General features: G+C 41.7%; 1 protein-coding gene across 3 annotated transcripts in view; it reads right to left on the bottom strand.

Moving 5' to 3' along the window:
• LOC126252312 (uncharacterized) overlaps positions 1-16882 on the bottom strand; it is a 107282-nt gene that overhangs the window by 19838 nt on the left and 70562 nt on the right. For all 3 annotated transcript variants that reach the window (XM_049953196.1, XM_049953197.1, XM_049953195.1), the window contains exon 3: positions 7763-7975. In XM_049953196.1, the coding sequence (XP_049809153.1) occupies positions 7763-7975 (213 nt within the window). The remainder of the gene's footprint in view (positions 1-7762; positions 7976-16882) is intronic.

Raw genomic sequence — 16882 nt, 5'->3', positions numbered from 1 at the left:
TACAATTTGTACATAAACCAGGTGGCACTTATGAGAGCCGAGGGATATGAAAGGGAAGCAGTGGTTGGGAAGGGAGTGAGACATGGTTGTAGCCTCTCCCCGATGTTATTCAATCTGTAAATTGAGCAAGCAGTAAAGGAAACAAAAGAAAAGTTCGGAGTAGGTATTAAAATCCATGGAGAAGAAATAAAAACTTTGAGGTTCGCCGATGACATTATAATTCTGTCAGAGACAACAAAGGACATGGAAGAGCAGTTAAACGTAATGGATAGTGTCTTGAAAGGGGGATATAAGATGAACATCAACAAAAGCCAAACGAGGATAATGGAATGTAGTCGAGTTAACTCGGGTGATGCTGAGGGAATTAGATTAGGAAATGAGACACTTAAAGTAGTAAATGAGTTTTGCTATTTGGGGAGCAAAATAACTGATGATGGTCGAAGTAGAAAGGATATAAAATGTAGACTGGCAATGGCAAGAAAAGTGTCTCTGAAGAATAAAAATTTGTTAACATCGAGTATAGATTTAAATGTCAGGAAATCGTTTCTGAAAGTATTTGAATAGATTGTAGCCATGTATGGAAGTGAAACATGGACGATAAATAGTTTGGACAAGAAGAGAATAGAAGCTTTCGAAATGTGGTGCTACAGAAAAATGCTGAAGATTAGATGGGTAGATCACATAACTAATGAGGAGGCATTGAATAGGAGTGGGGAGAAGAGGAGTTTGTGGCACAACTTGACTAGAAGAAGCGATCGGTTGGTAGGACATGTGGTGAGGCATCAAGAGATCACCAATTTAGTATTGGAGGGCAGTGTGGAGGGTAAAAATCGTAGAGGGAGACCAGGAGATGAATACACTAAGCAGATTCAGAAGGATGTAGGTTGCAGTAGGTACTAGGAGATGATGAAGCTTGCACAGGATAAAGTAGCATGGAGAGCTGCATGAAACCAGTCTCAGGACTGATGATTACAGCAACAACAACAACGACAACAACGACAACAACAACAGCAACAACATTATTATTATCATCATTATTGATAGCGGCCGTATAAATATGTTGATAAATGTAACTGTTATAAAGGAGATGCTATTAATTGCGCACTTTTGTATCTATCTGAATGGAAACGTTTATGAACACCCAGAATATCCACCTATGAGGCGCTATTGTCCACCACTGCTTTTTTTAGATATGCCTTTTTATGTACTGCTACCAGTTTCAAGGAGAGTTCATTTAGAGAGGTACCTAAATGTAATCAAGCTATTTACACACATAAGTGTGTAATATTTAGTTGTAATATAATTTTTTACTTATGCTATACCTCCACCACCACCTCCACCACCACCAGCACCACCACCACCAGTAAGGATTCGGACTGTCTTCAGTGTTCTATGTACTTAAAGAGGTAGTAGGAATGCTACAAACTGGTGCAGGTTCTAAAGTTACTTTTTGTGAAAATAGAATGTACTGTCAAAGAACGTACTGCATATGTTGAAACTGCTGGCACAAATCGGCACAGAACAATTTACTTCAGAGCAGTAACTTAATATCTTCAGTTAAAACTTCCGGGCTGATAGGCTGTGGTCAATGTATATAACTCTCCCGACATTTCGTCTGCACTACGGGAGACATCCTCCGAGGTAAAGCAGCGAACTGCAAGCAGAACTCAATGAAGCGCTTACTGTTAAGCCAGCGAGGAGGGTGCCACTGTGCATCACGTGGCGTCATCTATGAGACTGTTTGTGGTAATACCAACATTTTCGATTGAAAGTAATTGATTGTCACACTTCTGATAAAATGCTGATATCAAAATTTAATGCAGTATACATGCACGCATAATAATGCGAGGTTTAAGATATAATGCTCACCTCCCTTAATTTTATTTCACGATTACCTACCTGGTAAACATGTTCTGCTACAGCCGATTTATCCCTGTGACCCAGGCAGCAATCCCTCTTATGTTCAACAAGATGGGTTTAACACTCCTCTTTGTGGCACCGATATAAACCCGTCCACATCTACAAGGAATTTAATAAACCCCCAGTGTAGCCATCTTTTGCCGATCTTAAATATTCTTTTATTTTCCTGGAAGGAAATGTGATCTGAGTCATTATTAATGGACAGAAGAAAACCCTTACCTTAGGGTGGCTGCTGTTCATTGTTGCTCATGATTCTCTGCCTAGAGTGAATTGCTAGAATTGCCATTCTTTATGAAAATCGACTGTAGATGTTCAATCTCATCTTTTAAATAAACAGATTCACAAATTTGTCATCTTTTAAATAAACAGGTTCAAAAATTTTGTACGCCCTGTCTACCAAGGTTTTTATTACACCGCTCTGTTATGTATGGTGGTGGTTTGAATCTTTATGCAGATAACAACCATTATGTGTGGCCTTTCTATATACCTTATGGCCCAACATTCCATCCCATCATTTAATCACAGACACATCCAGAAAATTTAGTTGCCCATTACTCTCTGTCTCCATAATAAATTATATTTTCGGATTAGTGCTGTTTAGATGTATCAGGAAGGTATCCAACTCCCTTGCTCCATGTGTCCATACTACGAAAGTGTCATCGACATAGCAATACCATCTGGCTGGTCTCTTACTGGCAGTCTGCAATGCCCATTTTTCAAAAGTCTCAATGAATAAGTTAGCCACAGCAGGACTAAGGGAACTGCCCATAGCCACCCCGTCAATCTGTTAGTAAAAGTCACTATTGTATTGAAAGTAAGTTACAGAGAGGCAGAGTCAGAATAATGCCACAATATCGTAGGAAAAATATCCGCTACGCATAAGATATCTTCGTTTACCAGAATCATGGTAAATAGCGACACAATATCAAAACTAATGAGGATATCATCTGGGCCCACACTCATTTCCTTTAACTTGTCAACGAAATGAGCTGAATTTTTAATATGACTCAGTCTTACCAACATAAGGCTGCACCAATGAGGCAAGATGTCTACCTAACTTCAGGTTTATGCACTTTCGGTTAGCCATAGAGTCTAGAAGGGTACTCTACTGTTTTAGAAAGCAGCTTCTTATCATCGGAGGAGAATGAAGACTCTTTTACTAGTTGATTGGTTATTTCTAAAATCTTCATAGTCAGATCCATCTGAAGTTTTTTGTAATTGGAGGAAACCAAAATATCATTGACCTTTTCATGATAGTCATAACTCCTCAATACGACAGTGGCACTACCATTATCTGCAGTAAGAACAATAATGTTTTTATCTGCGTTAACATGCCTCAGCACCTTCCTTTGTGCCTGTGACAAATTACTGTTTGGTGGTTTACATGTACGTAAAATCCTAGCACTTTCCATCCTAATTATATCAGGGGACTGCTGTGGAAGCTGACAGATATTTGCCTCAATATTTGCTACAATATCCTCAGTGGGTTCGTTTTGTTGCGTCACAGCAAAATTGCCTCCTTTGGCTAATACAGAAATTTCAACTTCTGACAAATCTTTATCCAGAAATGTTCTTCTTTAAGTTATCGAACAACTTCTTCCGTATGTTTACTGCTATTTCTGCACTAACTTCCATAGTTTTGAACATTAGACCACCAATCTTAATCCAATTACCACACTGCATAGCATTAATAATAACCAAGTGGAGATGAAAAAGTGCATAAACCTGAAGTTCCTTTGAGGCCAACTGTCAGCACTATAGGTGGTCCCATCCATAAGTTAGGTAGACATCTTGCCTCATTACTGCAACTTCATGTCATATTAAAAATTCAGCTCATTTCACTGGCAAGTTAAAGGAAATGAGCATGGGCCCGGATGATATCCTCGTTAGTTTTGATACTGGGTCGCTATTCACCATGATTCCGGTAAATGAAGCTACCTCATGCATAGCGGATATTTTTCCAACTGATACTGCGGCATTATTCTGACACTGCCTCACCACAACCTACTTTCAATACAATAGTGACTTTTATGAACAGACTGCCAGTAAGAGACCAGCCAAATGGTATTGCTACGTTGATAACACTTTCGTAGTATGGACACATGGAGCAAGGGAGTTGGATACCTTCCTGATACATCTAAACAGCACTAATCCGAAAATCCAATTTACTATGGACAAAACTGAATTTTCAGGATGTGTCTGTGATTAAACGACGGGATGGAACGTTGGGCCATAAGGTGAATAGAAAGGCTACACATACTGATCGTTATCTGCATAAAGATTCAAGCCACCAGCCCAGACAAAAAAGAGGTGTAATAAAAACCTTGGTAGACAGGTTGTACAAAATTTGTGAACCTGTTTATTTAAAAGATGAGAAATTGGTGAACCCGTGTATGTAAAAAACGAGACTGAACATCTACAGTCGATTTTCATGAAGAATGGCTATTCTAGCAAGGAGATAGATGTGGAAATTATTTTCAGACAGATCAGCAAAAGATGCACATCATCATTTGGCTACACCGGGGTATATAAAATTCCTTTCAGTTGTGGACAGGTTTATATTGGATCCACAAAGAGAAGTATTAAACCCGTCTTGTTGAACATAGGAGGAATTGCCGCCTGGGTCATATGGATAAGTCAGCTGTAGCAGAACATATTTACCAGGAAGGTAATCATGAAATAAAATTCAGCGAGACGAGCGTTATGTCTAAAACCTCACATTATTATGTGCGTATGTATAGATATGCTGTCGAGATTGATAAACACCATAATAATTTTAACAGAAAAGAGGAAGGTGTTAAAATGGATAAAATTTGAATATCAGTGTTGCATCGGAAGTGTGACGATCGATTAATTTCAACTGAGAATGTTTGTATCCCATAGCTGACGCTGCTTGATGGACTGTGGTGCCCTCTGCACTGCCTATATAATCAGCACTTCAAGTTCTCCTTGCAGTTCACCACTTTAACTCTGACGACATCTCCCGCAGTCAGAGACAAAATGTCAGGGGAGAGTTTTATACATCGACCACGGCCTATCAGCCCAGAAGTTTTAAGTGAAGACAATACTGGTCATAAAAGCCTACATTGTGTGAGTAACTTAAATATATTTACAATTAATAAATGTTTGGAGTACTGACTATCGAAACTATCCATAAATATCTGCAAACGAAAGAAAGGAGTACTATGAACCAGAGAAATGTGTAGAAACAGTAACAGAACCTATTCAGAATATTGGTAAACAACTGGTTTAAAGACAACTGAACAAAAATCGGATAGACAAACAAATGAAATAGATAAGAATTGAGTTTAAATACTAAATCACTGGTCCTACATAAATGTTTACACCACAGAGCATGAATTCATTAATGTAAAAGTTTGGTCTGATTAACAGAAAAATCAAAGCCCCATGAACACATGCAACAGAGTATGTACATCATCTAATCACAGCTATTCAGACACATATAATGTGGGCATAAGTCAGTTGTTAAAAATATGTTTGGTACAATAATACAAACAAATGAAAATAACAAATTTGTTATCAACACAGAGATATATACAGAGTTCAATGAACCTACAAAATATGTGGTTTCCATGCTGTTCTAAGCAAATATTGTTCCAACACTGATTTACCTTTTTTTTTTTTTTTTTTTTTTTTTTTTTTGGCAGATCTTCTGAGACTGTAGGTTTTCAAATTCTGATAGGATCTGTTCCTTCAAATGCCTAACATAATGAGTCTTGCTTGATTGAATAATCCTCATATTTTAGTATACTCCAGACTGAAAAATCCATGTGTGTGATACATGGGTATCATGGAGGTCATTCAATAGCCCTTGTCTGCCAATCCATTCACCAACATTTTCATTTAGAAAGTCTCTCACAATATCGATAATGTGGGAATGCTCCATCTTGTTGCCATATGAACTTTTCCTTAACTGGCAGCAAATGTTCAAAAAGTGAACTATCTCCCAGTTCTAGCAACACTTTTTAAAGAATATTCAGGTAATTTACAGAACTGACACACTGATGAAAATCCATGCCTATACGTTCAAATCATTAAAGTTTAACTGACTCCATAGCCACACGGTAATTCATAGAATCCCAGTAATCACTAGTTATGTCTGTTCACTCTGCCATTCACATTAACAATCACTTTGTCACTCCAAAGAATGCTTTAGTAAAACTTGGGATCAGCTCTTGGTCTCAATTTCACATTTTTCTGAATCTTTATTAGGCTTTTTCTTGCTATTCCATAATCCTTTGATGCTTTTCTGATATTTGGTCAGTGATTGTACAAAACACTGTGCAACAACATTTAGATTCTCTTCTACAGTAACAGACTTTTGCCTACTTGAACAAGGAAGCTCTGCTACCAACATATTCCTTCAGATCTCAAATTTGATATGAAGTACTTTGGTGAGATGGAGGTTGGATGTTCAGAAAATGTTCCACAAACAAATCATAAACATTGTAATTTTGGTCATGTTTTCATCATGTTTGCAAAACAAATACAGGCTGTTCTGTAATTAACTTTCTATTCATTGTTACTCACATAGCAACAAACAATGTAACCTCAAATTGCTGGTGTCTACTGACTTATGGGTACTACCATACCACTAAAATTTACAACTGATTGCCACAACAGACAACCATTTTTGCCAGGCAAAACAAAGTCTAAAGATTCCTAGTAACAACCCTGCAAGAGTGGGCATTAATACGGGATGTGTCCACTCTTCACCTTTGTGGTAGCTTGAACACTGCTGGGGACACTTTCAATGAGATGTCTGAAGGAATGGCAGCCCATGCCTTGAGAGCCGAATGTTGGGCACTTGGATCTGGAGCGACAACGTCCTAACTCCTCCTGAAGATGTTCCATTGAGTTCAGGTTGGGACTCTGGCAGGCTGTTCCATTTCAGAAATGTTATCGTCCATAAATCACAGCCTCACAGATGCTATTTTATGACAGGCTGCATTGTCCTGCTGATACAATCATCACATCTACAAACTGTTGCTCTAATGTAACCAGTACACAGTGCTGTCAAATGTGTTCATATCCTTCTATATTTAGCATTTTTTTAAGTGCAACACAACCTCAACCGTACTTCACTGTTGGCACACCACATGATACCAAGTAGTATTCTCAAGTTATTCACCAAGCCCACACTCTCCCATTGGACTGCCACAGGGTATAGCACGATTCATCACCCCAAATCACTCATTTCCAGTTATCCACTGTTCAGTGGCATTGCTAGTTACATCACCTTAAGTGTCACTTAGCAATGACTAGAGAAGTATGTGGCTTGTGAGGAGCTGCTCAACCAGTGTATCCCATTCTTCTTAAATCCCTATGCTATCTGGACAGCTGGTAGCACTTTGAAACTCACGAGTGACTCCTCTTGCTGATTTAATGTGCTTTTTTATATCCACTCCACACAATGCTTAACAGTGCCTGTCTGTCAGTATGTGAGGTTTGATTTAGTCATGGTTGTTCCTTTCCATTTCCATTTTACAGTCACATCACCAACAACTGACTTGGGCAGCTTCAGAAGAGTTGAAATGTACTCTGGATATTTTACTCAGGTGACACCCAATAACTAAAACATGTTCAAAGTCACTGACCTGTCCTGACCAACAAATTCTGCCGTTAGTGCTTCCCTAATGACACAATACACCGTGTCTCCTTTTATATAGATGCATCTGCTTCCAGTGACACCTATTAGTCAATTCCACATAACATAGGAGTGTCCAGATACTTTTGATCAGGTAGTGTAACTATGACACACACACACACACACACACACACACACACACACACACACACACACACACATTTTTATTCTTACCTTCAATAAAAATAAATCCCGTGAATGTTATAAGGAACGAGATAATTACAAACAACAAGAATATCAAAACTGGTAGTCCACATGATGCTATTACAGCAATAATGAAAAGTGCTATAAGTGGATTTTGTGCTGCACATGCCACCAGATCATCTAATGCCTCAGCAATATGGTAGTGAGTAGCAATTCTTTCTATTTTTTGTGCCATGCGCAGACCTGAAAGAGAGAATAATTTTATTATTGGAAGATAACTCAAAATTGTCATTAAATTCATGGACACACAATGACAAATGAGGCTTCCAGTTCTACACAGTGATAATTGAGCCCCATGCAACCCCCCCTCCCCCCCCCCCCCACAACACACACACACACACACACACACACACACACACACACACACACAGACAGACAAACAAAACAAACAAACGTGAACACAAATAGCTACATCATACTGCAATGCATACCTAACTGCACTGAGGGACTGTGTTTGCTGGAGTGTGTGAAAGAAACTAGTGCTTGTGGACAATTAATATAACATCCCTCCATTTGTAGGTGAGTAACTGTTTCAGCCACTGAAAGGTGGCAAATAAGCTGTATGTGTGAGGCAGCATCAGGAGCTGCTGCCTGATGAAAGATGGAGTCTCACAAACCCCACGAAGGTTAGGTATGCTGTCTCTTTCACCATTAGCCATTTGCGAGAGAGATGCCTGCTTTAGAATTTTACATGCGTTACAGTGCTGAGTGATATACATTCATGCTGCACCATATTTTCTGATGTCATCTATACACTTTTCATTAGGCTATCTTCTCAATCTCTACCTATATCTTTTAATCCAACAAAGAACATCCTTGGTTTACATGCCACTCATTTGCCTGGTTACAGTCATCATCTACCACAGTTTCATATATTCATTACAGTCACAAAACATATCCCAACTTGTCTCCCTTTCTCCCTTTGTAACCCCCCAATATGTATCTCTCTGTTGATAGATAAACCTTCACCTCTGAACAATTTTCAAATTGAAAGTCAATGTCTCACTGCCACATAGTCATCATAGCAACTATGGTTACTGAAGTTAATACATCAGTCAAGAAGGCTAGGAGAGTATTTCTGCTAGAAAGAGCAGATAAGCAATTGTTTATGTCTCACTTACACAGTGAAATGACATCATTTCAGTCCAGTATGAGGGACAGAGAGGAATTATGAGCAAAGTTTAAATGGAGTGAAAACTGTGCTCACGAGGGGTATTAGTATGTGCCTAGTAACTGGATTAGGGATGGAAAAGACCCACCATGGTTTAACAACAAAATCTGGAAAATGCTGAGTTAGCATGAGCTGTTGCACTCTCGGTTCAAAGAACATGCAAATGACAATAGAAAAAAGGTCAGTAGAGATCGACGGGTCTAAACAGGTCTATGCAAAAAGCGTATAACAACTATCACCTTCGTAACTTGGCAAAAGATATGTCCGAGAACCCAAGAAAATACTGGTCCTATGTAAAATTGCTAAGCGGGTCTAAGACTTCTGTGCAGTCACTTGTACATCAGTCTGATGTTCCAGCAGCAGAAGACAAAAAGAAAGCCGAAGTTTTAAATTTCACATTTAAGAAATCATTCTTGCAGGATAATTGGGCAAATATACTATCATTTGACCATAACTGAGACTCCCATACAGTGGACATAGTAATAGGCATCCCTGACATAGAGAAACAACTGAAAGAGTTGAAAACAAATAAGTCGACAGGTCTGAAAGGATTCCCCATTCAGTTTCACAAATGGTGTTGGCCCTTATTTAGCTTGCATTTATCAATAATATCTTGCCTAGTGCAAAGTCCCAAGCAAGTGGAAAAAAGAGCAGGCGATTCCTCTATATAAGAAGGATAAAAGAATGAACCTGCAAAATTACAGGTCAATATCTTTAACATCAGTTTGCTGCAGAATTTTTGAACATTTTCTCAGTCTGAATATAACAACTTTCCTTGAGAAAGAAAAGCTTCTGTCCACAAATCGGCACGGTTTTAGAAAGCTTCACTTGTGTGAAACTCAGCTTGCCCTTTTCTCACGCGACATACTACGAACTATGGATGAGGGGCAACAGGCATACTCCATATTTCTAGATTTCCAAAAAATATTTGATATTGTGTCCCACTGCAAACTGTTAAGAAACATATAAGCATAATGAATAGGTACCCAGATATGTAAGTACCTTGAAGACTTAAGTAGTAGATCCCAGTACACTGTCCTCGATGGCGTGTGTTCATCAGAGACATGGGTATCATCAGGAGTACCTCAGGGAAGTGTGATAGACAGCATATGTAGTGTGCTGCTTGACAGTGTCATGTCATTTAAATATGTAGGCATAATGTTGCAAAGCGATATAAAATGGAATGAGCATGTAAGGATTGTAGTAGGGCAACTTCAGCTTATTGGGAGAATTTTGGGAAAGTGTGGTTCATCAACATATAGGACACCAGTGTGACCTATTCTTAAGTACTATTCGAGTGTTTGGGAGCCGGATGAGGTTGGATTAAAGGAAGACATTGAAGCAATTCAGAGGTGGGCTGCTAGATTTGTTATCAGTAGGTTCGAACAATGCACAAGTATTATGGAGATCCTTCGGGAACTCAAATGAGAATCCCTGGTGGGAAGGCGACATTATTTTCGAGGAAAAATACTGATAAAATTTAGGGAACCAGCATTTGAAGCTGACAGCAGAACAACTGTACTGCAACCAATGTAATTTAATAGAAGGACCATGAAGATAAGAGAAATTAGGGCTCATATGGAGGCATATAGACTCATTTTTCCTTCCTCTATTTGCCAATGGAACACGAAAGAAAATGACTAATAGTACAGGATATGTAGGTATAGATGGCAAACATTCATTTCCACATACATCAGAAAATAATAGTTTTCAAAATCAGGGTTCTTTTTACTCAATCAATCATTTACCTACAACTGCCCTAGATACAAAATCAAATTTTATAGTTTAAAACCTCATTGTCAATTAGTACTATGTAGTACAGTTTAGTATCTTTGATGTGGGAGGTTAGATTACGGGCAATTGGTTGGAGGTGTTGGTCAGTGAAGGCTGAAATACTTTCAGTGCAGGCAAAATCACCTGCCACAATGGGGCATCTTGGATTGTGGGTTTGTGGATTTTGGGCAGCATATAGAAAGTGGGGGTGCAGGTTGTCATAGGGGTGAGGGGGGAAATGAATTCAGGGAAGAGGTTCTGGGAAGAGCCTAACGTTTTAAGCAGGGATTGAAGGGTTATGTTGGACTTCTGAGATGGGATCATTCTGACAGAGATAATAGGCGGAGGAATCAGATAATTGGCAGAGGCCCTCCACCAGGTAGTTATTGCAATTCACAACAACAGTGGTGGAACCTTTGTCTGCAGGAAGAATGATTACGTCAGGATTTGTTTTGAGGTTGTGTGGAGCTGTCTTTCTTCTGCTGAAAGGTTGGTGTACTGAAGAAGGAGGGCGAAACCAATTTGGAGGTAATGATTTCCTGGAAGGTAACAAAGAGGTGGTTAGATTGGAGGGGGTGGAGGTTCACAGTTGGATGGTAGAATGACCTGCGAGGGGGTGGGGGGGTTCAACATTGGGATTAGGTTGGCTTTAGTTAGAGGGGACTGGTGGCAAAGAATTGTTTACACTGTGGGGATCAGGAGAAGAGTAGGTCTTTGACAGGTCCAACAAGGTTAGGTTTGGGTGCAGGGCTAAAGGTGAGGCTGTTGGATAGCACTGAAGCTTCCGTGATACTGAGGGTTTCGGTGGAAAGGTTAACAACTGTATTACAGGAATCTTTCAGCTCTAGATTTGGTGGAGTGTTGGTACGGAGTTTTGGGGGGATGTGGCAAGTTGGGGAGGTCAGTTAGGTAGGATCTGAGTGTTATGGGGGGCTGACGACGAGGAGCACTGCAGGAAGGGCAGGTGTTGAATAGTGGAGCCCTGAGGCAACAGGAGGATGTCAGCAGATTATTATGGAGATGGTTTCTGGAATGCTCTATAACTAACTCACAACTACTTCTCCTTTGAAGGGAAGTGATGTAGATGTATGTACGCAAACAAATCCGCAGCACAGCCATGGGTACTCGCATAGCCTCCCCCCCCCCCCCCCCCCCAATGCAAACCCGCCTATAGGCCACCCAGAGGAGATCTTTCAGCCTCCCAAAATGTCAAACCCCTGGTCTGGTTCATATCCATTGATAATATCTTGATGATCGGGACTCAGGCCCAAGAAAACCAATCGTCATTCCTTCACAACCTCAACACATTCTCTCTCATCCGCTTCACCTGGTCCTTATCAAACTGGCATGTCATCTTCTTGGACATTGACCTGCTCCTCTCTGATGGCTCTATCCACATCTCTGTCCACATTAAACCCACCAACTACCAATAGTAACTCCATTTGACAGCTGTCATCCCTTCCACACCAAAAAATCCCTTCCATGCAAGCCTGGCCACCTGGGGTAGCATATCTGCCATGACAAGAACTCCCTTGCTCAGAATGCTGATGGTCTCACCAAGGCCTTCAAAGACAGGCACTAACCCCCAAAACTAGTACACAAACAGGTCTCCCATGCCATTTTTCCTCACATCCCCAATTCTCCCACCACCCCCAATAAACAGCTACAGAAGAAAGCCCCCTATGATGCCCAATACCATCCCGGACTGGAACAACTGAACCATAAATCTTCGCCAGTGCTTTGATTACCTAACATCATGCCCTGAAATGAGAGACATCCTATCTATCACTCTTCCTACAGTCCACCCCTATGCCATTCCCAGTCTCAAACCCCTGCCACACAGATCATACCCCTGTGGAAGACCCAGGTGCAAGACCTACCCAATTTACCCAGTCAGAACTTCCTATTCCAGTCCTGTCACAGGTTTATCTTACCCCCCTCATAGACTAGATCACCTGTGAAAGCACCTATGTCATATACCAGCTTTGCTGCAATCATTGCACAGCTTTTTACGAGGGTTGGAACTTTAATAGTGGCAACTATTTATTTAGAGCTTGTACAAAATAGATGTGTTTCAAAGTTTTACTGACCTTCAAAGTAGTCACCAGCATTGTGTATGACCCGTTGCCTGTGATGTGGAAGTCGTAGGATACTCTTAGCAGTGCCAGATGTGTTGACAGTTTGAGCAGCACGTACTGTTGTCAGACAAATTTGTAGCAGTTCTGAAGTGAATGCTGTGAAGTGTTTCCTTGAGTTTAGAAATCTAGTTGAACACATGAGGGCTTAAGTCAGGGAAGTGCAGTAGGTGGTATAGCACTTAGCAGCCCCATCAGTCAAACAAAGCAGTAACAGCTTGCACTGTACGTGCTTTACCATTGTCCGGCAAAATGATGGTCAGGTCCTGCAGGAAGTGTCATCACTTCTGTCTCTATGCTGTTCATTTTTGGAACACAACCTACAACCAGCTTAGGGACAGATGCGATGACACTTTCTGCGGGACCTGACCGTCATTTTTCAGGAGAATGCTAAAGTATGTACAGTGCAAGCTGTTACTGCTTTGTTTGACTGATGGGGCTGCTAAGTGCTATACCACCTACTGCAAACCCCCGACTTAAGCCCTCATGAATTCAACTCTATTTCTAAATTGAAGGAAACACTTCATGGCATTCACTTCAGAACTGTTACAAATTCATCGGGCAATAGACCACGCCGCTCGAACTGTCACTTTTAAAGTTCCAATCCTCATATATTGGTGTGACTACCTACTAGCTGTCCACCAGAATAAACGGCCAGCGTCAAACTGTGGGCAAGGGCAAAGCAGACCACCCTGTGACACAACATGCAGCTGAACATAACAGGCTTGATTTCAATGGCTGCCTCACTCCCCAGCCATCTGAATCCTTACTTACTTACTTCCTTCCACCACCACCAGCTTCTCTGAACTGCGCAGTTGGGAGTTATTCTTACAACACATTCACTGCTTCCATAGTTATCCCAGCCTCAACCTATGATAACCTACTGTCCCCACACTCTCCACCCAATGGGTTTCAATCCCTCCATCCTATCACCTCTTCCCTATTTTCGTCTCCCATCCTCTCTGTGCGCCGCCCTCTGCCAACACACCAACGCATCTTTCCCCTTCCCCACCCCTCTTCTTTTTCATTACCCATTCCCCTAACCCCCCCTTTCTCCCTTACAATCTCCTGGCACCATACCTGATAGCTATCCAGTCTTGCAAGCTCCACCATACAGCACTCTTCCCCCCCCCCACCCCCCCCACCCCCCGCACCGCACTCTGCTATCCCTTCCCCTTCCCCTTCCCCATCCCCTCCAGAAAACTGCTTCCATTGTACATGACAGTTACATTCCAGACCAACCTGCCAGAAATTGCGATCATGAGCATATGAGGTGTGTGTGATAAAAACAAAGATGATGTGACTTACCAAACGAAAGCGCTGGCACGTCGATAGACACACAAACAAACACAAACATACACACAAAATTCAAGCTTTCGCAACAAACTGTTGCCTCATCAGGAAAGAGGGAAGGAGAGGGAAAGACGAAAGGATGTGGGTTTTAAGGGAGAGGGTAAGGAGTCATTCCAATCCCGGGAGCGGAAAGACTTACCTTAGGGGGAAAAAAAGGACAGGGATACACTCGCACACACACATATCCATCCACACATTACAGACACAAGCAGACATATTTAAAGTTTGGGCAGAGATGTCAGTCGAGGCGGAAGTGAAGAGGCAAAGATGATGTTGAATGACAGGTGAGGTATGAGTGGCGGCAACTTGAAATTAGCGGAGATTGAGGCCTGGTGGGTAACTGGAAGAGAGGATATATTGAAGAGCAAGTTCCCATCTCCGGAGTTCGGATAGGTTGTTGTTGGTGGGAAGTATCCAGATAACCCGGACGGTGTAACACTGTGCCAAGATGTGCTGGCCGTGCACCAAGGCATGTTTAGCCACAGGGTGATCCTCATTACCAACAAACACTGTCTGCCTGTGTCCATTCATGCGAATGGACAGTTTGTTGCTGGTCATTCCCACATAGAATGCATCACAGTGCAGGCAGGTCAGTTGGTAGATCACGTGGGTGCTTTCACACGTGGCTCTGCCTTTGATCGTGTACACCTTCCGGGTTACAGGACTGGAGTAGGTGGTGGTGGGAGGGTGCATGGGACAGGTTTTACACCGGGGGCAGTTACAAGGGTAGGAGCCAGAGGGTAGGGAAGGTGGTTTGGGGATTTCATAGGGATGAACTAAGAGGTTACGAAGGTTAGGTGGACGGCGGAAAGACACTCTTGGTGGAGTGGGGATGATTTCATGAAGGATGGATCTCATTTCAGGGCAGGATTTGAGGAAGTCGTATCCCTGCTGGAGAGCCACATTCAGAATCTGATCCAGTCCCGGAAAGTATCCTGTCACAAGTGGGGCACTTTTATGGTTCTTCTGTGGGAGGTTCTGGGTTTGAGAGGATGAGGAAGTGGCTCTGGTTATTTGCTTCTGTACCAAGTCGGGAGGGTAGTTGCGGGACGCGAAAGCTGTTGTCAGGTTGTTGGTGTAATGCTTCAGGGATTCCGGACTGGAGCAGATTCGTTTGCCACGAAGACCTAGGCTGTAGGGAAGGGACCGTTTGATGTGGAATGGATGGCAGCTGTCGTAATGGAGGTACTGTTGCTTGTTGGTGTGTTTGATGTGGACGGACGTGTGAAGCTGGCCATTGGACAGGTGGAGGTTAACATCAAGGAAAGTGGCATGGGATTTGGAGTAGGAACAGGTGAATCTGATGGAACCAAAGGAGTTGAGGTTGGAAAGGAAATTCTGGAGTTCTTCTTCACTGTGAGTCCAGATCATGAAGATGTCATCAATAAATCTGTACCAAACTTTGGGTTGGCAGGCCTGGGTAACCAAGAAGGCTTCCTCTAAGCGACCCATGAATAGGTTGGCGTATGAGGGGGCCATCCTGGTACCCATGGCTGTTCCCTTTAATTGTTGGTATGTCTGGCCTTCAACCAACACCAACCTATCCGAACTCCGGAGATGGGAACTTGCTCTTCAATATATCCTCTCTTCCCGTTACCCACCAGGCCTCAATCTCCGCTAATTTCAAGTTGCCGCCACTCATACCTCACCTGTCATTCAACATCATCTTTGCCTCTTCACTTCCGCCTCGACTGACATCTCTGCCCAAACTTTAAATATGTCTGCTTGTGTCTGTAATGTGTGGATGGATATGTGTGTGTGTGCGCGAGTGTATACCTGTCCTTTTTTCCCCCTAAGGTAAGTCTTTCCGCTCCCGGGATTGGAATGACTCCTTACCCTCTCCCTTAAAACCCACATCCTTTCGTCTTTCCCTCTCCTTCCCTCTTTCCTGATGAGGCAACAGTTTGTTGCGAAAGCTTGAATTTTGTGTGTGTGTTTGTGTGTCTATCGACCTGCCAGCGCTTTCGTTCGGTAAGTCACATCATCTTTGTTCTTAGATATTTTTCCCACGTGGAATGTTTCCCTCTATTATATAGGGAAACATTCCACATGGGAAAAATATATGTAAAAAGAAAGATGATGTGACTTACCAAACGAAAGCGCTGGCAGGACGATAGACACACAAACAAACACAAACATACACACAAAATTCTAGCTTTCGCAACCAACGGTTGCTTCGCCAGGAAAGACGATATATATATATATATATATATATATATATATATATATATATATATATATATATATATATATAACAGAGGGAAACATTCCACGTGGAAAAAATATATCTAAAAAGAAAGATGATGAGACTTACCAAACAAAAGCGCTGGCACGTCGATAGACACACAAACAAACACAAATATACACACAAAATTCAAGCTTTCGCAACAAACTGTTGCCTCATCAGGAAAGAGGGAAGGAGAGGGAAAGACGAAAGGATGTGGGTTTTAAGGGAGAGGGTAAGGAGTCATTCCAATCCCGGGAGCGGAAAGACTTACCTTAGGGGGAAAAAAGGACAGGTATACACTCGCACACACACACATATCCATCCACACATACAGACACAAGCAGACATATTTAAAGACAAAGAGTTTGGGCAGAGATGTCAGTCGAGGTGGAAGAGTAGAGGCAAACAAGTTAATTTCAAGTTGCCGCCAC

This window comes from Schistocerca nitens, chromosome 4 (genome assembly GCF_023898315.1).
Source record: "Schistocerca nitens isolate TAMUIC-IGC-003100 chromosome 4, iqSchNite1.1, whole genome shotgun sequence".
Taxonomy (NCBI): Eukaryota; Metazoa; Arthropoda; class Insecta; order Orthoptera; family Acrididae; genus Schistocerca; species Schistocerca nitens.
This window is presented reverse-complemented; position numbering and strand designations above follow the sequence as displayed.